This window comes from Bombina bombina, chromosome 12 (genome assembly GCF_027579735.1).
Source record: "Bombina bombina isolate aBomBom1 chromosome 12, aBomBom1.pri, whole genome shotgun sequence".
Lineage (NCBI taxonomy): Eukaryota > Metazoa > Chordata > Amphibia > Anura > Bombinatoridae > Bombina > Bombina bombina.
The window spans coordinates 14578341-14604220 of NC_069510.1; the positions used below are offsets into that span (position 1 = coordinate 14578341).

Genomic DNA, 25880 nt, shown 5'->3' on the forward strand with positions numbered 1-25880 from the left:
ACACAGTACAGAGGGAGCAGGGAGTCTGGGGACTGTATATACACAGTACAGAGGGAGCAGTGAGTCTGAGGACTGTATATACACAGTACAGAGGGAGCAGGGAGTCTGAGGACAGTATATACACAGTACAGGGGGAGCAGGGAGTCAGAGGAATGTATATACACAGTACAGAGGGAGCAGGGAGTCTGAGGACTGTATATACACAGTAGAGAGGGAGCAGGGAGTCTGAGGACAGTATATACACAGTACAGAGGGAGCAGGGAGTCTGAGGACAGTATATACACAGTACAGAGGGGGCAGGGAGTCTGAGGACTGTATATACACAGTACAGAGGGAGCAGGGAGTCTGAGGACTGCATATACACATTAGAGAGGGAGCAGGGGGTCTGAGGACTGTATATACACAGTACAGAGGGAGTATGGGGTCTGAAGACTGTATATACACCGTACAGAGGGAGCAGGGAGCCTGAGGACAGTATATACACAGTACAGAGGGAGCAGGGAGTCTGGGGACAGTATATACACAGTACAGAGGCAGCAGGGAGTCTGAGGACAGTATATACACAGTACAGAGGGAGCAGGGAGACTGAGGACTGCATATACAAAGTACAGAGGGAGCAGGGAGCCTGAGGACTGTATATACACAGTACAGCGGGAGCAGGGAGTCTGAGGACTGCATATACAAAGTACAGAGGGAGCAGGGAGCCTGAGGACTGTATATACACAGTAGAGGGAGCAGGGAGTCTGAGGACTGTATATACACAGTAGAGAGGGAGCAGGGAGTCTGAGGACTGTATATACACAGTACAGAGGGAGCAGGGAGTCTGAGGACAGTATATACACAGTACAGAGGGAGCAGGGAGTCTGAGGACTGTATATACACAGTACAGAGGGAGCAGGGAGCCTGAGGACTGTATATACAAAGTACAGAGGGAGCAGGGAGTCTGAGGACAGTATATACACAGTAGAGAGGGAGCAGGGAGTCTGGGGACTGTATGTACACAGTACAGAGGGAGTATGGGGTCTGAAGACTGTATATACACAGTAGAGAGGGAGCAGTGAGTCTGAGGACTGTATATACACCGTACAGAGGGAGCAGGGAGCCTGAGGACAGTATATACACAGTACAGAGGGAGCAGGGAGTCTGGGGACAGTATATACACAGTACAGAGGCAGCAGGGAGTCTGAGGACAGTATATACACAGTACAGAGGGAGCAGGGAGTCTGTGGACTGTATATACACAGTACAGAGGGAGCAGGGAGCCTGAGGACTGTATATACACAGTACAGAGGGAGCAGGGAGTGTGAGGACAGTATATACACAGTACAGAGGGAGCAGGGAGTCTGGGGACTGTATACACAGTACAGAGGGAGCAGGGAGCCTGAAGACTGTATATACACAGTGCAAAGGGAGCAGGGAGCCTGAGGACAGTATATACACAGTACAGGGGGAGCAGGGAGTTTGAGGACAGTATATACACAGCACAGAGGGAGCAGGGAGTCTGGGGACTGTATACACACAGTACAGAGGGAGCAGGGAGCCTGAAGACTGTATATACACAGTGCAAAGGGAGCAGGGAGCCTGAGGACAGTATATACACAGTACAGAGGGAGCAGGGAGCCTGAGGACTGTATATACACAGTACAAAGGGAGCAGGGAGCATGAGGACAGTATATACACAGTACAGGGGGAGCAGGGAGTCTGAGGACAGTATATACACAGTACAGAGGGAGTAGGGAGCTTGGGGACATTATATACACAGTACAGAGGGAGAAGGGAGTCTGGGGACAGTATATACACAGTACAGAGGGAGCAGGGAGTCTGAGGACTGTATATACACAGTACAGCGGGAGCAGGGAGTCTGAGGACTGCATATATAAAGTACAGAGGGAGCAGGGAGCCTGAGGACTGTATATACACAGTACAGAGGGAGCAGGGAGTCTGAGGACTGTATATACACAGTACAGAGGGAGCAGGGAGTCTGAGGACTGTATACACAGTACAGAGGGAGCAGGGAGCCTGAAGACTGTATATACACAGTGCAAAGGGAGCAGGGAGCCTGAGGACAGTATATACACAGTACAGGGGGAGCAGGGAGTTTGAGGACAGTATATACACAGCACAGAGGGAGCAGGGAGTCTGGGGACTGTATACACACAGTACAGAGGGAGCAGGGAGCCTGAAGACTGTATATACACAGTGCAAAGGGAGCAGGGAGCCTGAGGACAGTATATACACAGTACAGAGGGAGCAGGGAGCCTGAGGACTGTATATACACAGTACAAAGGGAGCAGGGAGCATGAGGACAGTATATACACAGTACAGGGGGAGCAGGGAGTCTGAGGACAGTATATACACAGTACAGAGGGAGTAGGGAGCTTGGGGACATTATATACACAGTACAGAGGGAGAAGGGAGTCTGGGGACAGTATATACACAGTACAGAGGGAGCAGGGAGTCTGAGGACTGTATATACACAGTACAGCGGGAGCAGGGAGTCTGAGGACTGCATATATAAAGTACAGAGGGAGCAGGGAGCCTGAGGACTGTATATACACAGTACAGAGGGAGCAGGGAGTCTGAGGACTGTATATACACAGTACAGAGGGAGCAGGGAGTCTGAGGACTGTATATACACAGTACAGAGGGAGCAGGGAGTCTGAGGACTGTATATACACAGTACAGAGGGAGCAGGGAGTCTGAGGACTGTATATACACAGTACAGAGGGAGCAGGGAGTCTGAGGACTGTATATACACAGTACAGAGGGAGCAGGGAGTCTGAGGACTGTATATACACAGTACAGAGGGAGCAGGGAGTTTGAGGACTGTATATACACAGTACAGAGGGAGCAGGGAGTTTGAGGACTGTATATACACAGTACAGAGTGAGCAGGGAGTCTGAGGACTGTATATACACAGTACAGAGGGAGCAGGGAGTCTGAAGACTGTATATACACAGTACAGAGGGAGCAGGGAGTCTGAGGACAGTATATACACAGTACAGAGGGAGCAGGGAGTCTGAGGACAGTATATACACAGTACAGAGGGAGCAGGGAGTCTGAGGACTGTATATACACAGTACAGAGGGAGCAGGGAGTCTGAGGACAGTATATACACAGTACAGAGGGAGCAAGGAGTCTGTGGACAGTATATACACAGTACAGAGGGAGCAGGGAGTCTGAGGACTGTATATACACAGTACAGAGGGAGCAAGGAGTCTGAGGACTGTATATGCACAGTACAGAGGGAGCAGGGAGTCTGAGGACTGTATATACACAGTACAGAGGGAGCAAGGAGTCTGAGGACTGTATATGCACAGTACAGAGGGGGCAGGGAATCTGAGGACTGTATATACACAGTACAGAGGGAGCAGGGAGTCTGAGGACTGTATATACACAGTAGAGAGGGAGCAGGGAGCCTGAGGACTGTATATACACAGTACAGAGGGAGCAAGGAGTCTGAGGACTGTATATGCACAGTACAGAGGGGGCAGGGAATCTGAGGACTGTATATACACAGTACAGAGGGAGCAGGGAGTCTGAGGACTGTATATACACAGTAGAGAGGGAGCAGGGAGCCTGAGGACTGTATATACACAGTACAGAGGGAGCAAGGAGTCTGAGGACTGTATATGCACAGTACAGAGGGGGCAGGGAATCTGAGGACTGTATATACACAGTACAGAGGGAGCAGGGAGTCTGAGGACTGTATATACACAGTAGAGAGGGAGCAGGGAGCCTGAGGACTGTATATACACAGTACAGAGGGAGCAGGGAGTCTGGGGACTGTATATACACAGTACAAAGGGAGCAGGGAGTCTGAGGACAGTATATACACAGTACAGAGGAAGCAGGGAGCCTGAGGACAGTATATACACAGTACAGAGGGAGCAGAGAGGATGGGGACAGTATATACACAGTACAGAGGGAGCAGGGAGTCTGAGGACTATATATACACAGTACAGAGGGAGCAGGGAGTCTGAGGACTGTATATACACAGTACAGAGGGAGCAGGGAGTCTGAGGACAGTATATACACAGTACAGAGGGAGCAGGGAGTGTGAGGACTGTATATACACAGTACAGAGGGAGCAGAGAGGCTGGGGACAGTATATACACAGTACAGAGGGAGCAGGGAGTCTGAGGACTGTATATACACAGTACAGAGGGAGCAGGGAGTCTGAGGACTATATATATACACAGTACAGAGGGAGCAGGGAGTCTGAGGACTGTATATACACAGTACAGATGGAGCAGGGAGTCTGAGGACAGTATATACACAGTACAGAGGGAGCAGGGAGTGTGAGGACTGTATATACACAGTACAGAGGGAGCAGGGAGTCTGAGGACTGTATATACACAGTACAGAGGGAGCAGGGATTCAGGGGACTGTATATACACAGTGCAGAGGGAGCAGGGAGCCTGAGGACTGTATATAAACAGTACAGAGGGAGCAGGGATTCTGAGGACTGTATATACACAGTACAGAGGGAGCAGGGAGTCTGAGGACAGTATATACACAGTACAGAGGGAGCAGAGAGTCTGAGGACTGTTTATACACAGTACAGAGGGAGCAGGGAGTCTGAGGACTATATATACACAGTACAGAGGGAGCAGGGAGTCTGAGGACAGTATATACACAGTACAGAGGGAGCAGGGAGTCAGGGGACTGTATATACACAGTGTAGAGGGAGCAGGGAGCCTGAGGACTATATATAAACAGTACAGAGGGAGCAGGGATTCTGAGGACTGTATATACACAGTACAGAGGGAGCAGGGAGTCTGAGGACTGTATATACACAGTACAGAGGGAGCAGGGAGTCTGAGGACAGTATATACACAGTACAGAGGGAGCAGGGAGTCTGAGGACAGTATATACACAGTACAGAGGGAGCAGGGAGTCTGAGGACAGTATATACACAGTACATAGGGAGCAGGGAGCCTGAGGATTGTATATACACAGTACAGAGGGAGCAGGGAGCCTGAGGACTGTATATACACAGTACAGAGGGAGCAGGGAGCCTGAGGACTGTATATACACAGTACAGAGGGAGCAGGGAGCCTGAGGACTGTATATACACAGTACAGAGGGAGCATGGAGCCTGAGAACTGTATATACACAGTACAGAGGGAGCAGGGAGTGTGAGGACAGTATATACACATTACAGAGGGAGCAGGGAGTCTGGGGACTGTATATACACAGTACAGAGGGATCAGGGAGTCTGAGGACTGTATATACACAGTAGAGGGAGCAGGGAGTCTGAGAACTGTATATACACAGTACAGAGGGAGCAGGGAGCCTGAGGACAGTATATACACTGTACAGAGGGAGCAGGGGGTCTGAGAACTGTATATACACAGTACAGAGGGAGCAGGGAGCCTGAGGACAGTATATACACAGTACAGAGGGAGCAGGGAGTCTGAGGACTGTATATACACAGTACAGAGGGAGCAGGGAGTCTGAGGACTGTATATACACAATAGAGAGGGAGCAGGGAGTCTGGGGACTGTATATACACAGTACAGAGGGAGCAGGGAGTCTGAGGACAGTATATACACAGTACAGAGGGAGCAGGGAGTCTGAGGACTCTATATACACAGTACAGAAGGAGCAGGGAGTCTGAGGACAGTATATACACAGTACAGAGGGAGCAGGGAGTTTGAGGACTGTATATACACAGTAGAGAGGGAGCAGGGAGTCTGGGGACTGTATATACACAGTACAGAGGGAGCAGGGAGTCTGGGGACTGTATATACACAGTACAGAGGGAGCATGGAGCCTGAGAACTGTATATACACAGTACAGAGGGAGCAGGGAGTGTGAGGACAGTATATACACATTACAGAGGGAGCAGGGAGTCTGGGGACTGTATATACACAGTACAGAGGGATCAGGGAGTCTGAGGACTGTATATACACAGTAGAGGGAGCAGGGAGTCTGAGAACTGTATATACACAGTACAGAGGGAGCAGGGAGCCTGAGGACAGTATATACACTGTACAGAGGGAGCAGGGGGTCTGAGAACTGTATATACACAGTACAGAGGGAGCAGGGAGCCTGAGGACAGTATATACACAGTACAGAGGGAGCAGGGAGTCTGAGGACTGTATATACACAGTACAGAGGGAGCAGGGAGTCTGAGGACTGTATATACACAGTAGAGAGGGAGCAGGGAGTCTGGGGACTGTATATACACAGTACAGAGGGAGCAGGGAGTCTGAGGACAGTATATACACAGTACAGAGGGAGCAGGGAGTCTGAGGACTCTATATACACAGTACAGAAGGAGCAGGGAGTCTGAGGACAGTATATACACAGTACAGAGGGAGCAGGGAGTTTGAGGACTGTATATACACAGTAGAGAGGGAGCAGGGAGTCTGGGGACTGTATATACACAGTACAGAGGGAGCAGGGAGTCTGGGGACTGTATATACACAGTACAGAGGGAGCAGGGAGTCTGGGGACTGTATATACACAGTACAGAGGGAGCAGGGAGTCTGAGGACAATATATACACAGTACAGAGGGAGCAGGGAGTCTGGGGACTGTATATACACAGTACAGAGGGAGCAGTGAGTCTGAGGACTGTATATACACAGTACAGAGGGAGCAGGGAGTCTGAGGACAGTATATACACAGTACAGGGGAGCAGGGAGTCAGAGGAATGTATATACACAGTACAGAGGGAGCAGGGAGTCTGAGGACTGTATATACACAGTAGAGAGGGAGCAGGGAGTCTGGGGACTGTATATACACAGTACAGAGGGAGCAGGGAGTCTGAGGACAGTATATACACAGTACAGAGGGAGCAGGGAGTCTGAGGACTGTATATACACAGTAGAGAGGGAGCAGGGAGTCTGAGGACAGTATATACACAGTAGAGAGGGAGCAGGGAGTCTGGGGACTGTATATACACAGTACAGAGGGAGCAGGGAGTTTAAGGACTGTATATACACAGTAGAGAGGGAGCAGGGAGTCTGGCGACTGTATATACACAGTACAGAGGGAGCAGGGAGTCTGAGGACTGTATATACACAGTACAGAGGGAGCAGGGAGTCTGAGGACAGTATATACACAGTACAGAGGGAGCAGGGAGTCTGAGGACAGTATATACACAGTACAGAAGGAGCAGGGAGTCTGAGGACAGTATATACACAGTACAGAGGGAGCAGGGAGTCTGAGGACTGTATATACACAATAGAGAGGCAGCAGGGAGTCTGAGGACAGTATATACACAGTACAGAGGGAGCAGGGAGTCTGAGGACTGTATATACACAGTACAGAGGGAGCAGGGAGTCTGAGGACAGTATATACACAGTACAGAGGGAGCAGGGAGTCTGAGGACTGTATATACACAATAGAGAGGCAGCAGGGAGTCTGAGGACAGTATATACACAGTACAGAGGGAGCAGGGAGTCTGAGGACTGTATATACACAGTACAGAGGGAGCAGGGAGTCTGAGGACAGTATATACACAGTACAGAGGGAGCAGGGAGTCTGAGGACTGTATATACACAATAGAGAGGCAGCAGGGAGTCTGAGGACAGTATATACACAGTACAGAGGGAGCAGGGAGTCTGAGGACTGTATATACACAATAGAGAGGCAGCAGGGTGTCTGAGGACTGTATATACACAGTACAGAGGGAGCAGGGAGTCTGAGGACTGTATATACACAATAGAGAGGCAGCAGGGTGTCTGAGGACTGTATATACACAGTACAAACAGATAGATAGACAGGAGCTTGGAATGTATATCTCAGTTATAAATCTCTTACCCTACCTCTGTACAGGTGTGAGCAGCTTAGAACTTGCAGGATGAAATGATCAGGGGTCCCAGCCTTAAGAGGAGGCAGCTGCAGTCAGATCTGACCAAGAGGTGACCTTGTGTTGCCATCACAGTCCAGAGGAGGTGACCTGAAGTATCTGAGACATGAGTGCTGTAGAGCCAGAGGGGACAGAGCAGGGGGACACTGCTCGTCCTCAGGATGATGGCATGACCTGGTGGTATCGATGGCTGTGCCGTCTCGCAGGTGTCGTTGGCGGTATAGGTGAGAACATGCAGTGCTTTCTCTTGTATTACTACACACTGTGCACCTTTGCCTTGGGAGCTTGCTCCTGCAATGTAAGAAGCAGTGGTCATTTGTCCACTGCTGCTTGCACCCTACGCCACCTCTGAGGTGGCGAGGGAAAATCACTGAGTGTTCGCTCTCGGTGATTGACAGCCCCTTCAGTGGGGCGGGCATTACACACTGAGTGTATAATGATACATATGGCCATCGGACTAACAGATCCGCTGCCCGTATGTAGTGAAAGCGGGCGGACAGCATTGCAATTTGAGAAGCTGTCCGCCCGCCTCTTAGTACATTGGTCTCTATGAGTGGTGCGCTAACCGTTGCATGCCAGCAATATTTGATTTCTTGTTGGCTTTTTGCAAGCCATGGTAACTCGCCAATTATGAATTGAAAGTAAATGCTCAAATTCAGAGCTCTGGTGAACTGTTATGCTTGATTAAAAAGTAGCACAAACACATAAAATACATCTAACAATACAGTTACAGACATATATACACATATATAAACACATAGATACATATATATATATATACCCAGAGGCAGATCTTTTCTTCACTTTCTGCGATGAGATTTTTGTAAGGGAAAATGTTTCTGCAGGTCATTTTTAAATGAAATTTAAAAAATTGGACAGTTACACTAAGGCACCAGTTCAGTTGTAATGTGTTGGTTAACTGAAGAATAAAGCAATTTTTAACGTTTTATAATATAGTGCAGTAGTTGAAAATTGCATTGCAAATTAGCTGCCTGTCTGTTGAATAAATCCATTTCCTTTTCTCTTGGTCCAACATAGAAATGTAGTAATACAAAAGCTGCAATGCTCATACTAACGTCTTACATTCAGAATAAACAGCTTTACAGACTGGGAAAGGCTAGGGGGTGGGTTTGAAAAAATCTGAGAGCCAGTCAACAAGCAATACGCTGCTGCATATTTGACTGCTCAATTCAAACAGCACTTTGCTCTGGATGCGCTGTGTTAAGAAAAACTTACACAGTGCAGCCAGAGAACAGCTCAGTTTGAAGAGAACAGTCTAATGTGAAGAAGCACTACAAAGTTAAAGCACTAACAGTTCCTGTATGTGTCCTGTCCTTTCTGCAGACATGTTGCATTTTCTGCGATGACATCTCAGATCACTGTATGTTCTGCCTTGGGTATATATATATACACACACACACAGTATATATGTGCATTGGAGCCCCTTGCAGTCAAGTAACTGAAAACATGACTAATCATATTTATGCAATATTCATATTTAATAAAGTGATTAACTGTGTATTTACTGTAAATATTTCCCATTCCAACATTCTTCACATAGGTAATTATGTTCTATGTGTTTGTAAATAGATATTCTTATATATATCTGTGTGTGTGTATGACACCCCTACATGCTGCTCAGTAATTGGCTGATATGTGCAGGAGCTTGCCACTTATTGGTTACAGTAAAGGAAGTATGATAACATTCAAGGGGTGTGTATATTTTCCTACTAAATGACATCATGTAAAAACTTTTAAAACATTTATTTGCTATGCAGATCTGTTGCAGTTCAGTAAATAATTTCTGATACACAACTACAAATGTAACTTTACCGTCTCTTTAAACTATATGTACATTCAATCTCTTGCATACTATTATCTATAAGTAGGTGTCTTATTTGTGTCTGTGGCCCTGACATATGTTATGACAGATTAGCAAAGATAAGCTACTGTCTTTAGTGACCTACCAATCTGTACCCACTATGGTTGTGTATGAGCTTTTCATTTGGACTAAATTTGGAGTAACACTAAAGCTCTGCAGAGTTTTTTTAACTGATGTATTTTGTAATTTGCTTGTGGTCAACATGGTCTGTAGAGGTCCTAAAACTGAACTATCCGTGCCTTTTGTAGAAGGCCGTAAATACAGAGATAGCTGTGCCAACTGGCTTCAATTAACTGCACTAAAAGGACACGAGCCATGAAATAGTTTATATATCTATCAACACGTCTTCCAGGCATCAAATATCCAACGTTTATGAAGAATATAAATAGTGTATTGTATATTAAATCCTAACTGTAATGTTGTTTATTTAGCAGAAATTATTTGAATGTTTATACAGCCGCTTGTGTTTACATAACAGTATATAATGTGTTTTATAGCAATCACAGTACACAAAAAGCATTTCAACACTAACATATAACTATACACTACTAAAGAGATCGTTTTCAGGTTTGTAGCACACTGGGGAATATTTATCAAGCTCCGTATGGTCTAAAGACCGCTGCTCCATAACTTGTCCGCCTGCCCTGAGGCCGCGGACAGAAATCAAATCGATCGAATACGATCAGTTTGATTGACACCCCCTGCTAGCGGCCGATTGGCCGCGAATCTGCAGGGGGCGGCATTGCACCCTCAGTTCAGAAGAACTGCTTGTGCAATGATAAATGCCGACATTTATTATACTGATTTTTTTTTTTTTTTTGTTACCTTTTTACTCTGTTCCATATTCCCTTTTTTCTACTTCCTGTGCAGCTATTGTGCATTTTCATTTTCACCATTAAAGGGGCAGTATACACCAATTTTCATGTAACTGCATGCAATAGACACTACTATAAAGACGAATACACACAGATACCAATCTAAAAATCCAGTATAACATTTTTTTAAAACTTAGTTTAGTATTGTTTATGAAGTAAGGCTGGGACACCCACTGAAAGGAGCTGGGTAAACAAAAAGAGCAGACGCCTCCCCTGCATATGAAAAGACAGATATAAACAGGAGCCAGCAGGAGTCTGTAAAACACATGTATACATCTGACACTGTGGGGCGTGGTTAGGAGTGTGAAAATCAGCACAATCTTACTTAAAAAATAAGCAAAACTATACATTTTTATAAAAACACTACCAGATGGGCCTTATAAATGGATCAGCCAGAAAACATTTATGCAATGAAAAATCTAGTGTACAATGTCCCTTTAAATATGTTTAATGGTTTCATAATCCCCGTTTACACATTTTAATGGCATATTTCTATCTGACAATAAAGAACAAATCTAAATGTTATTTCCCTTTAAAAGTAAATTCCAGCTAAAATTGGAAACCACATGGATGAATTTCAGTCTTTAATAGAAGCATGTTTATAATATACACGCATTAGCAAAAATGCTTCTAATAAAAGCTATAGCTGTTTCAAAAGTGTATTTAAGTATGCACCGTGCACCAGCATTTTATACACAGCACTTGCTTAGAGAGCCTAAGGTGCTTATACCACCTACTAATGACTCAATTTGTTAACTGCTGACATGATACAATCCCCACTGGCATTCTGAGCAGCTGCAGTATTTAAATGCTGGTGCACTGAGAATATCTAGCTATGCATCACATGCACGTGCAGAGATATATGCTAACACTAAAACAGTGATACCTTTTACTAGATGCATTTTTGCCACTACATGTATATTGCAAATATGTTTTTAACCAAACATGTAATTCATCTATGTTCTTTTACATTTGGACAGAAATATCTCTTTAAACCTCAGGACAGTTTTATGCGTATATTAGGCACATTTGAATTCACTTTTTTTTGTTACCACCTTTGCTGGAACGCTGTTCTATACAGGAGCACCAATGCAAATTACTCCTTAAAGGGTTTAATTCCCTATAACATGCAAACTTTTTGTTTTGTCATTATTCAGATAAAACATAACATTTTCAAATGTACTTCTATTATCAGCTTTTTATATATATATATATACTATGCAAAAAAGGCAGCACTCACTGGTCATTTGTAAGTAAAATTTAGCTTTTAATAATACAAAAAGTTAAAATCTTGGGAAAACATGTTTTTCCCAAGATTTTAACTTTTTGTATTATTAAAAGCTAAATTTTACTTACAAATGACCAGTGAGTGCTGCCTTTATAGCATAGTATATACTGCTTTGACATTGCACCCTGGCAGCTGCTACTAAATATATGGTGTGCATTCCTACACAGGACTTTGCTTTATATATATATATATATATATATATATATATATATATATATACACATACATACATACATAAACACACGGAAGAGGACTTCACTCTCATACCGGATCGGGTACACATCCCATGACCCTGTAACATGCTCAGCCCTGTGTGCTCACTGGCACTCACTGGAAGCTGTGCTGTCCCCAGAGTCACAGGCAGTTAACCCCAGACAGGTCTGGGTGCAAGAACCATAGGGAAAATTACAAAACAAATTAATACAACACACAGAGAAAAACCCAGCACTCACTTACAAGCTCTCAGCTAAGATTTAAAAGCAAAAATGGAAAGGTTAGTTACCGCATTTGGCCAAATGGGACAAGCTCAGGTACCACATCAAGGTCCTTTCCAATACCTGGGACCCTAAAACAGCCACACAATGCAAGCTCTCAAATCCAAACAAACTGGGAACAAGGGAAGGGTGCACAGGCCTATGTAATCACCCTAGACATATACAAAACACGGAAGAGGACTTCACTCTCATACCGGACCGGGTACACATCCCATGACCCTGTAACATGCTCAGCCCTGGGTGCTCACGGGCACTCACAGGAAGCTGTACTGTCCCCAGAGTCACGGGCAGTTAACCCCATACATATATATATTTACCCATGTAAAATGGACATTACCGAATCGGCTGTTGGTAAAGCCTGATATAATGTAATTCCCCCATCTACACTATTTCTTTTGATTCCGCCTAGGGGGTTCAAGGAAGGCGCCCCCCTACCGATCCTCTGGCATCCTCCCAAAGTAAGCCTTGGGGAATGAGGCATACAAGCTCTTCGCCCCCCTTCAACCCAGACGAAGGCAAAAAAGATAGTGAAGATGGGGAATTACAGTGGGGGTATGAAGGGGGTCAATCTTGGGATGGTCGCCAGAGGATCGGCGGGCGCCTTCCTTGAACCCCTCAGGCGGAGGCAAATTAAATAGTGTAGATGGGGGAATTACAGTACATCAGGCTTTACCCACAGCTGCTTGGGTAATGTGCGTTTTACCTGGGTAATCCTAGGATTATACGGATTTCTTACTTTACCAAAATCAACAATAATCATTTGCTCTGCCATACTTTTGCTGTAAAATACCACTGAAGGTGTGCTTGTATGATGAGATTTAGTTGACCCTGCAACATACTACAGTGATTGGTCACATCAGTACACACGCTCATCTACACAGCAAAGTAGACCAGGAATATGGATACCACCACCAGGCTTTTGAAGAGGTGTTTGCCTGAATTCCTCCTAAGTTGCAAATCCGTGTGATAACACAATAAGCCTGTTTCAGGATTTTAAAACTTTTGTACCTGAATACAGATTATTTTTTCCGCAATGCGGTGCTTAATCACTGATGTTTTCTATGCATTTATCTAAAACCTCATTCCTAAGCCATTTCTTTCCATCCGTCCCTGCTGAACAGCTAATGTTACACTTGGGAATAATATATAGCTGTTTTCCTTGTGGTGAGCTGTCAGCCGAGAAGAGGGGGTGTATCGTATGTAGAATGCCATGCAAGTTTAATAACAGTGGGCGCAGTCAGTGGCAGCATAAGTAACTTTATGCCTGTGGCTCTGTTATATTGCTGATAAAAACCTAGAAAACTAACCTTTAAGGGCAGATATTTTGGTTGTATTTAAGGGACATGAAACAAGTTGAGATTATAATATAAAAAACATTCATAATTTATAAATTCCTAATTGTGGGTTTTTTCATTTTTGAGAACTGGATCTGAAAACTGCAGGCTAGCCTAACCCTGCTACATATATTCCTAATTGGCATCAGAAGAGTTGATAAGATGAAATATTGTAAAACAAAGTAAATTCTGCTAACCCCAACCCCCACAGAGCAAGCCTTTTCTACTTTAGTACCAAGGGGTAGATTAAACAATAGTCGAGCAAACATGATTCGCTGTAGCATACGCTATTGGCATTTATCAATGCACAAGCATTTCTGGTGAAATGCTTGTACAATGCTGCTCTCTGGCAGCCAATCGGCCGCTAGCAGGGGCCGTCAATCATTCCGATCATATCTGGGTGATTTCAGTGGGTTAAGGAGCAACAGTCTTATGACCGCTGCTTCTTAACTTCCATTTCAGGCGGACCTGAAACTATGGGGCTCCGAAGTAGCATCCGCTGCTTAATAAATGGAGCCCAAAGTCTGCACTATCTCCTGCAAATATTGCGGGACTGGAGTTTGGCCACTGAAAATTAATTGCTGCAAAATTATTCTGAAAGTTTTCCCACTTGGGTGAGACATTATTATAGGCTCCTATAATATAGAAGACAAGTACACAGGCTTAGGGAGACAACATGTTATGTATATCAGACTGTGCTAGTCAGACACTGTATCACTCTGTGAATTAAACAAAGAGGAGTGCAAGCATGTTAGACTTGGCCTAGGGCAGCATGAAGTGTAGTATGTGCCCTTCTGTGTTCTCCTTTCCTCCAGCCATGACCTTGTGTTTTATATATATATATACTGTGTGTATGTATATGTATATGTGTGTATATATATATATATATATATATATATATATATATATATATACATATATAAAAAACAGTATCTCACAAAAGTGAGTACACCCCTCACAATTTTGTAAATATTTTATTATATCTTTTCATGTGACAACGCTGAAGAAATGACACTTTACTACAATGTAAAGTAGTGAGTGTACAGCCTGTATAACAGTGTAAATATTTTATTATATCTTTTCATGTGACAACGCTGAAGAAATGACACTTTACTACAATGTAAAGTAGTAAGTGTACAGCCTGTATAACAGTGTAAATATTTTATTATATCTTTTCATGCGACAACACTGAAGAAATGACACTTTGCTACAATGTAAAGTAGTGAGTGTACAGCCTGTATAACAGTGTAAATATTTTATTATATCTTTTCATGTGACAACACTGAAGAAATGACACTTTACTACAATGTAAAGTAGTGAGTGTACAGCCTGTATAACAGTGTAAATATTTTATTATATCTTTTCATGTGACAACACTGAAGAAATGATACTTTACTACAATGTAAAGTAGTGAGTGTACAGCCTGTATAACAGTGTAAATATTTTATTATATCTTTTCATGTGACAACACTGAAGAAATGACACTTTGCTACAATGTAAAGTAGTGAGTGTACAGCCTGTATAACAGTGTAAATATTTTATTATATCTTTTCATGTGACAACACTGAAGAAATGACACTTTGCTACAATGTAAAATAGTGAGTGTACAGCCTGTATAACAGTGTAAATATTTTATTATATCTTTTCATGTGACAACACTAAAGAAATGACACTTTGCTACAATGTAAAGTAGTGAGTGTACAGCCTGTATAACAGTGTAAATTTGCTGTCCCCTCAAAATAACTCAACACACAGCCATTAATGTCTAAACCGTTGGAAACAAAAGTGAGTACACCCCTAAGTGGAAATGTCCAAATTGGGACCAAAGTGTCAATATTTTGTGTGGCCACCATTAATTTCCAGCACTGCCTTAACCCTCTTGGTCATGGAGTTCAGCAGAACTTTACAGGTTGCCACTGGAGTCCTCTTCCACTCCTCCATGATGACATCACAGAGCTGGTGGATGTTAGAGACTTTGTGCTCCCCCACCCTCCGTTTGAGGATGCCCGACAGATGCTCAATAGGGTTTATGTCTGGACACATGCTTGACCAGTTTATCACTTTTACCCTCAGCTTCTTTAACAAGGCAGTGGTCGTCTTGGAGGTGTGTTTGGGGTCGTTATCATGTTGGAATACTGCCCTGCGGCCCAGTCTCCAAAGGGAGGGGATCATGCTTTGCTCCAGTATGTCACTGTACATGTTGGCATTTATGGTTCCCTCAATGAACTGTAGGTCCCCAGTGCCGGCAGCACTCATGCAGGCCCAGACCATGACACTCCCATCACCATGCTTGACTGTAGGCAAGACACACTTGTCTTTGTACTCCTCACCTGGTTGCCGCCACACACGCTTGACACCATCTGAACCAAATAAGTTTATCTTGGTCTCATCAGACCACAGGACATGGTTCCAGTAATCCATGTCCTTAGTCTGCTTGTCTTCAGCAAACTGTTTACGGGCTTTCTTGTGCATCATCTTTAGAAGAGGCTTCCTTCTGGGACGACAGTCATGCAGACCAATTTGATGCAGTGTGCGACGTATGGTCTGAGCACTGACAGGTTGACCCCCACCCCTTTAACCTCTGCCGCAATGTCGGCAACACTCATCTGTCTATTTCCCAAAGACAACCTCTGGATATGACGCTGAGCATGTGCACTCAACTTCTTTGGTCAACCATGGCGAGGCCTGTTCTAAGTGGAACCTGTCCTGTTAAACTGCTGTATGGTCTTGCCCACCGTGCTGCAGCTCAGTTTCAGGGTCTTGCCAATCTTCTTATAGCCTAGGCCATCTTTATGTAGAGCAACAATTCTTTTTTTCAGATCCTCAGAGTTCTTTGCCATGAGGTGCCATGTTGAACTTCCAGTGACCAGTATGAAAGCATGTGAGAGCGATAACACCAAATTTAACACACCTGCTCCCCATTCACACCTGAGACCTTGTAACACTAACGAGTCACATGACACCGGGGAGGGAAAATGGCTAATTGGACCCAATTTGGATGTTACCACTTAGGGGTGTACTCACTTTTGTTGCCAATGGTTTAGACATTAATGGCTGTGTGTTGAGTTATTTGAAGGGGCAGCAAATTTACACTGTTATACAGGCTGTACACTCACTACTTTACATTGTAGCAAAGTGTCATTTCTTCAGTGTTGTCACATGAAAAGATATAATAAAATATTTACAAAATGTCAGGGGTGTACTCACTATTGTGAGATACTGTGTGTATATGTGTGTGTATATATGTGTGTATATATGTGTGTGTATATATATATATATATATATATATATATATATATATATATATATATATATAATCAATACACAGCAGTTTAGCACTCACAATACTTTCCTTATGACCGGGGTGCTCAGCAACATATTTCATAGACCTCCAACAAAAGCAGGCACTCACCGGGTTTGAAGTGGCAAAAAACTTTATTCCAACAGAGTGACGCTTTGGGGTTTTACCCCCGTCCTCAGACTCTGAGGACGGGGTTAAACCCAGAAACGTCACTGCTGGAATAAAGTTTTTTGCCACTTCAAACCCGGTGAGTGCCTGCTTTTGTTGGAGATATATATATATATATATATATATATATATATATATATATATATATATGTTTCATTTGTATATACTTGCTGTATTCTGGTCCTGTAAAACAATAACATTTCAAGGGAGCTAAAAAGGAGAGCACAAAACTAAATATCAGGTTGTGAGTGGGGTTAAATGAATTATCTTTAATTTATTATTTAAATGAATCCCCCTCTCCCTCGTTTACCCCTCTCGTTATCTTGCGTAGAGCGCTGGACATTTAATCAAATCACTGCCTACAAAATGTGACCAATGCATTGACCTACAACATACACGTCTAATATACAGCTTTATGTTTTCCAGTGTGTGCCATAGCCGGTCTGTGGAACTGTGTCACCGTCAACCCTCTAAACATAGCTGCGGGAGTCTGGATGATGTACGTATATATAACAAGACATCTACTGTATCTGCATATCTATCGGTCCCTGTATCTATCTATAATCTGTCTATCATCATCTATCAATGTATCAGTTGATTTAATCTAGTCTAGCTACCAACCAGCTGTCTATTTACCAGCTATCAAAACATTTACAGTTACACCACTATATGTGCATTTAGTCATTGTTCAGATTTGGTTATGTACATTGTGATGATGAAGCAGTGACTGTGTTTATACACCTATAAACATTGTGAAGCTATAGTTTACTGCTCGTGCACCAGGTTCCTGATCTCATGTATGTGGGCACCCTCAGATAAACATAAGACATATGCTCAGAAATTATTTGTTTAGTGCAAAACATAAAATCCAATAACCCATATGGGAAACCACAGGTTTAAAGTAAAAGTATCATAACCCTCCCACTGAGCCATGTGTGCGACTGGCTGTTCCTCCTATAATAATCACAGCTGATGCCAAGACTGTAATGCAGATTAGTAGGTCCTGAGTGAGCATCACAGCACACTGTAGGTTTTTACGTGTCCAACGCGTTTTATCCAAAGCTATCCAACTCATGCATGGGTTTAAATAAATGTGTCTATCTCTTCTGGGTACCCAGGCCGTGAGGAAAGCCATTTAAACCCAGGAGACAGACTGCTTCTGTGGTGGGTTAATCGTATCTGGAGGGCTCTCATGTGCGTGCCCTGCACTAACTTCTTTTTTTTAGTAATGCTGTGCTAAATAACGGCATTTAGGGGTTAATAACTGATTTCATAACCTACAAAAGACCTCTATGACTATTCTGCGTGACATCATACATCTATGACTAATATCTGCTGTTTAGTAGCTTTGCGTTTTGTATAATAGCTTTTGTCAATGGCATTAGTCAGAGGTGAATCCATAATTACTAACATTTAACGGCTTTAAGGGTCAATTTAGCAAACGTTTGTACAATGCAGATAACCTGCACATAAATATGGTGCATGATTGTATTTAGGTGTCAGGCAGGAATTACAGAAGCCAGGAGAGAAAATCAGAAGTTTATAGGTGATTTAGAGATTGAATTAAACTAGTTCTAATGTGTGTGATTACAATGACTCACTAGTACTTCCCGAACCCTGGTCCCTGGTCAATGTTTTAACTTGTGGGAAGAGAATCAACTGAGTCGCTCCCTATAATTCTAAGTATTTTTTTATTTCTAAGGTTGTGATAGTCCAATAAAATCCTTACCTGTGGGAATTAATCTCCTGGCCACCAGGAGGAGGCAAAGACAACCCACAACAAAGCTATAAGTATCACTCCTACTTCCCTCTCTCTTCCAGTAGCTCTTTGCCTCGTCAAGGAGAGGGCAAGGATAGAGGTGTTCAGGATTTTATTGAAGATTTACAGGGTTCTTAACCCAACATGTTCCCTCAATGGTTAGTTCCAGGAAGAGAGGGACATAGGAGAGTAAATCTCCTCTCTGGTGTTGTGGTCACAAACCTGGCACGGGTGTCGCTGCCATGAAGATGTACTCCCTAAGTAAACCCACAACTGTAAGTTACAGTACGGCTCTCTACTGTATCCTCAAGACTTGTTGCCGGGTAAGAAAGGTGGAGGGGGTATTACCTGGGTGAGTACCTGCATGTCCGATACACCTCACAGGCTATCTGTAGGTACGTGCACTATTAAGCATTATACATAAGCAACTACCTCAGTCTATAACACACGGTTACTGTAAGCGCTACAAGAAGCTTCACAGTACAGCTTGGTAACTGATCTGTTCTATTGGGGGCATAGTGTTTTCCCAGTGTGGGGTTTGTGCACTTATTATTTTGCAAACCCTTTAATTTGTAAGGGATGTGACTTCCTTTATTTAGCTATTTATTCTATGTGGGTCTTTGTGCCTATACTATTGGAGTAGTTTTACATACTGCAAGCCGCTGCTCAGGATTGGCATTTTTAGCGCTCCTTTTTCGGTACATGAACCAACTTAGAAGCACTAAGATGCCTCAGTACATTTTTTTTTACTGCAGGGTCAAGATGATTCAGGGCATGGCTCAGAGGATCAGGAGTGAGGTAGGTAAAGATGTTCCCATGCTGTGTTTGGGCTTGCTAGTGTCCTCTTCCTGTCATCTCCTCTATGCTATGGCGCACATCAAAAGTTGTCCTCGGCATTGTGTTCCTGGTGCAAGAGATAGTAAGCTGTGCACCTATACATGAGGGGTGGGCAATGAAAGCATATGTATATTTTTTTAAGAGGACCTGTTATACTTACAAGAGGTCCTTTTTGGGGGTAGTCCATAGATTCAGGCACTATGGGGCTGTTCCTGTCAGACCATTGTTTGTTCATTACAATCGGCTTGCCAAAGTTTACAATCTCTATCTCAAGTTACCATATCTCAGTGTATATCATCAGCTGCTATTTCATTTGTAAGGTTTTATTTGCGTCCACTGCAATTATGCATGCATTGGCAGTGTTATGGAGATCAGTTTTTACCGTTGTTTCACAAATGGTTTCCTTATGTCCCTCATGGGACATGCTCTCCTTTGAAGCCAGCTTCTTAGGTTGGGAGGCAGCCTGGGGTTTTCGAAGGTCTCAGGAGTTTAGTCATCTCAGTAGACGAGACCGCCTATAACTGTTGTAGGAACTCCATAAGTTGTTCAGAGCTCTTCCAACCTGGCCTCTTCTCATATTGGTTCCTTTTAGTCACTTCTAATCAGTCAATCATCATGGTGGTTACTTACTTCAAACATCAAGGTAGTACCCACAGTGCTTGGGCAATGACAGAGGTTTCTTGTAGTTTGGGTTAGGCAGAGTTTTCCTCAGTGTCCAAGCTTGGTGACTCTGGTTTTCTGGGGTCATCACCTGGGAAGTGCATTTTATGAGTGGAAAGCCTCTCGATCAGAAATTTTCGATTGGTTGGTGCTGGATTGAGAATCTATTGAGGGGATTAATCTCCTGATATTTGAGCTAATTTGCTCACTCTTTGGAGTAGGGTCAAGGTTGAGTTATCCTCAGGAGTATTTGATAGACACACCAGTAGTCCTCTGGTTTTATTATTGACTTTACCTTTTCCCAAATTGTGCTTTTACCAGTGGTGCAGGCTTTTCTCAAGCAGGAACCAATCTCTGCTTGATAATAACTTCTGCTTGCCCTGTAGGAAATGGTATATGATTCTAGTCCGTTTTTTTGTCAATTTCCTCAGTTTCTCACTTGGAGTTTCACTGCTTGGAGATTAAATGTTTAGTTCTTCCTCAGAGGTTTTTCTTCTGAATCTGTGACAGCGTCTGCTTCAGGTCTGTAAGCCTGTTGCTGGAAGGATTTCTGAAGGTTGTGTTAAGTGTCTTACCTAAGTGCTTTTGATCAAGGTAGCATGGCACGGTCTTTCGATCAGCTCTCCAAAGAGGGCACATTTCAACTCTTTCTTGGTTGCTTCTGGCAGTCTGCCAATCCTCCAGGGATCCAGACAATTATTCAGACTGGTTAGAATAAGACTTGTTCTCAGTCCTTTGTCTTTTTCATGGAGTTTGTATATGATTCTAGGTTTCAGTATATTCCCTTTGGACACTATGCAGTCTTGTTCAGCTTCCTTTTCAGAAGGTTTGTTTTCAAGTCCAAAATTAACTTTCATGATTCAAATAAGACATGTAATTTTAAACAACCTTTCAATTTACGTTTATCACCAATTTTGCTTTATTCTCTTGGTATTCTTAGTTGAAAGCTAAACCTAGGAGGTTCATATGCTAATTTCTTAGACTGTGAAGGCCACCTCTAATCTGAATGCATTTTGACAGTTTTTCACCACTAGAGGGCATTAGTTCATGTGTTTCATTACCTAGGAGTGAGCACTGATTGGCTAAAATGCGGAAGTCTGACAAAAGAACTGAAAAAGCGGACAGTCTGCAGAGGCTTAGACCCAGAGGCAGAACTTTTTTTCATTTTCTGCAATGAGAATTTTTTAGTGAAATTTTTCCTGCAGTGTCTCTGAGGAGCCGGTGTTGCTGCATTTTTTGCCCTTACTCAGTGTGCATGAGGACATATTCATGTACAGCCTCGCTCATGTCTGCTGTATGTTCCAACAGTGTCAGTCTGCCTGGGAACCTGCTCTACTGTACTGCTGGGGTCCATATGCTTATTTTGTAGGGGCTGCTGCTCCATGCTTATACTGCTGATGTATACTATATGCTTCCTAAAGGATGGCACTTAGATAAGAGTCTATATATATATATATATATATATATATATATATATATATATATATATATAGAATTAAGTAGAATGTTACCACTCAGTGTCAGTGAGTAGAAACAAGCGTTACTCTAGTAAATGCGCTAGTCAGAGGTATGAAAATCTCATAGAGCAGCTATAAAGGTACAAATATTGTGTGATAGACTAAGTCTATACAATATAGGAGAATAAGAGTCAAAGGGTAAACAGCGCTTATGGAAATTCTTAAAAACTGAATATATTCAAGTCTCGGCAGTGTTGGTGGGTAAAGAAAACAAAAAAGAGAGAAAAAAAAGTATATGAATATACGTATATATATTAGAGTCTTTGATAGGATATTGGAATCCTAGTGTAGTGAAGGAGTAATAGATACCCTTACCAAAAGTTACCTCAATCCTATGAGGTAAGTTTGCCGCATTGGAGGATGTATCTAGTGGTTAGATGAATCCTGGATGTTCTGGTCTGTATAAAATCGCTGCCTCTTGGAGTAGAATGGGATGTAGGTCCCCTTTGTGCTGGTTTCTTTAGGAAACTTCCTGTATTTATTGCCTCTTGGAGCTTGGTTTTCTTGTCTTGGTATGAACTTTCGTATTTGGCCAAATGGGACAAGTCCAGGTGCCACGTCAAGGTCTCTTTCAAAACTTGGGACCCTAATACAGCCAAGCAATTGCAGGCTCTCACACAAAGTGCAAGCTCATAATCGAACAAACTCCAATATCCAATATCCTATCAAAGACTCTAATATATATACGTATATTCATATACTTTTTTTTCTCTCTTTTTTGTTTTCTTTACCCACCAACACTGCCGAGACTTGAATATATTCAGTTTTTAAGAATTTCCATAAGCGCTGTTTACCCTTTGACTTATATATATATATATATATATATATATATATATATATATATATATATATATATATAATTATATAAGAAAAATAGCTAGTTGGGCCAATCCATCACAGACTAATAATCAACTTCAAAATACATAAATTGCATTGTAGTGTAAAAATTCACAAATATACTCCATGTAGGTTCAGAAAAACGAGATAGTATTTATTATTCCCTAAATTGAATTGAATCCTAAAATCATACCTATAGATTCAAATACAGGCAACAAACATGTCTATGAACTAAATCATAAAACATAGTATAAACATATGTGAGCAATCCTAATACTTAGATAAGTAAACAGCCATATATAAATTAGCATGCTGGTGTATATAACACCTAATTCATATACCAAAAGATTAAACAACAAAGATACAATGTAATTGTATATAAATGTCCCGCATAGACTTAAGCTGAAATGCAAACACAGTTACACAATCTCAAATGTGTCAGGTACTTCTTATCGGCTGTATTAGTTGTTATTGCGGAACTCAAAAGTTTGTCAACGCGGTGACAAGTGAGACAAATCTCATAGATATTGACAGTCCCACAGTCCTGTATAGCTGAAATGCAAGCACAGTTAAACAACCTTAAGTGTGTTAATTACTCCTTGTCGAGTGCTTTAGTTGTTATTGCTGCGTTAGTGGGTTAATCAAAGCAGTCTGTGAGCACGGTTTCTTTGTGTGTGTATACCAAAGACCGGGTTTATCAAGGTGCTATGCAGCCAACAGCTCACCAAACCATAGTAGATGCAAGAACTACGGTATTCCCAGAGCTGCCCCTGCGTCTTCACACTTGTAAATCTGTTTATCTCGCTCACGTTCACCGATTCCAACGACCTTTGGAAGATTGTTGTAGCATCCAGGTAAAGTTTGGTCCGTTACTTTCCAAGACTTGCGTCACACACCACCTGCCTCACAGGGGCGTGACTTCCACGCTATGCGCGTTTCACTCCTTGCAATTATTGTAGGGCTTTCTAAAGCGTCATACTATTGTTACAAATTCAACAACTTTTATATCCACCTTCAAATAGGTTCAGGTGAAATATATCAAATGGATTGCTCACTAGCTCACAGTTTTTTGCACCATTTTTTTTACAGCCATGTTCAAAGTTATAGTAATAATATATGTCCCTGAAAAATCATAAATATACATATTTAGCAAAAAGAGAGTGGGATTCACAGACAAAATCAATAAACAATAATGATAACAGTGAGAATGAGGAATCATAACAGTTATTTGATTATACATTTTAACATATACACACATATACATATTAACACACATTTATTAAAAAACTAAATCTGACTCCTAGAATAAATTTAATCCCTGACTTACCTTTTCTGCAATGTGTGTTACCCTGTACCGCACTGGAGTTCAGGAAGGGGGAGGAAATTGAACAGAGATGAATGAGTAAATATTTACACTGAGATAGAATGGAACAGTGACACCTGTAGGTAGAAATTAAAAGTGCAGGCAAAAAATGTTTTTTTAACTGCCATGGCCAGTCTTTCTGCAGTTTCTGCAATGAGATCGCACAGTGTTCTGCCTTGAGGGCTTAGATACAAGGTAATCACAGAGGTAAAAAGTATATTAAAGGGCCATAATACCCAAATGTTTAAAAACTTTAAAGTGCTGCAGCATAGCTGTAAAAGGCTGACTAGAAAATATCACCTGAACATCTCTATGTAAAAAAGGAAGATATTTTACCTCAAAAGTTCCTCAGTAGCCACATCCCATTGTAAAGGACTTCTAAGCAGCAACTCATTATGTCTGTCCTGGGACAGCCAAAGGATTGAGCCTTATGCACTCTCATCTTATTTACCTATTCAGTTTAAGGAAGTTTTCTATGAAATCTCATGAGATCACAGTAAAAGAGTTCATGACCTCAGCACTGCTGATGCTGATTGGCTGCTGTTCCTTTCTTCATTTTTTTTCCTGCAGCTGAGCAGCAGCTGAGTATAACTTTTTACACATAATTTACTCTGCTGAGCTGAGGAGATTGTGAGGTAAAATATCTTCCTTTTTTACATAGAGATGCTCAGGTGATATTTTTTACAGTTATACTGCATCAGTTTCAAGTCATTTAGCATATGAGTATTATGTCCCTTTAATATAACTGTGTTGGTTATGCAAAACTAGATAATCGGTAATAAATATCTATCTTTTTAAAAAAACAAAAATTCTGGTGTTGACTGTCCCTTTAAGAGCCAGGAGGCAGTTTCTGTTTTCGTAGCTCCTAGATTATGGAGTTTGATTCTCACAGTTTTCTTGGAGGCAGGGCAGGAGTCACCTTTGCATATTCAGTTGCATTTTTGGAGGAACGGTTATTCAGGCGATGGTTACTGGTAAATCGCTGCCTTTCAATCTTTTCTCACCCGCTTCCTTGGTGGACTTCACAGCTTGGTTATTATTTCGCACAGGTAAGGATTTTCGTGGACTATCACCAACTTAGAAATAAAACATAATTTATTCTTACTGGATAAATTCCTTTCTTTCTTGGTGGTGATTGTCCACGATCCAGCCCATTTTTTTATTAGTTGGTGGCAGTCTTGTTTGCACCTCTTACCATCTTTATTTCGGATTTCTTCCTCCTTCCCTTGGCTATATGTTCTACTGGGAGAGAGAGGGACGTAGCAGGGGTACTTATAGCTTTGTTGTGGGGTGTCTTTGCCTCCTCCAGGTGTCCAGGGGATGAATTGCCACAAGTAATGATTTTCATGGACTATCACCACCAAGTAAGAGCGGAATTTATCAGCTAAGAATAGTTTTTTTATGATTTGGTGTAATAATAAAGTTGTGTACATTTTACTGTGTCACACATTTTGTATGTTTTCATTACGACTCACACAGAGGGGTACATTTATCAAGCAGTGGATGCTGGTTATTCTGCGCAAGACTTGCGGCTCACCGGAAACAGGATTTAACAAGCAGCAGACTTAAGACCGCTGCTCCTTAACTCGTCTGCCACCTTTAGGTGGCGGACTGCAATCATCCCGATACGATCAGGATGATTGACACCCCCTGCTAGCGGCCGATTGTTCGCGAATGTGCAGAGGGGCGGCATTGCACAAGCAGTTCACCAGAAATGCTTGTGCAATGTTAAATGCCCACA

General features: G+C 42.5%; 1 protein-coding gene across 1 annotated transcript in view; it reads left to right on the plus strand.

Annotated features, from left to right (window-relative positions):
* Positions 1–25880, plus strand: part of CACFD1 (calcium channel flower domain containing 1) — a 65488-nt gene that overhangs the window by 11508 nt on the left and 28100 nt on the right. The window contains exons 2-3 of the mRNA XM_053695374.1: positions 7791–8048; positions 17593–17665. Coding sequence (XP_053551349.1) covers positions 7931–8048; positions 17593–17665 — 191 coding nt within the window. The 5' untranslated portion in view covers positions 7791–7930. The remainder of the gene's footprint in view (positions 1–7790; positions 8049–17592; positions 17666–25880) is intronic.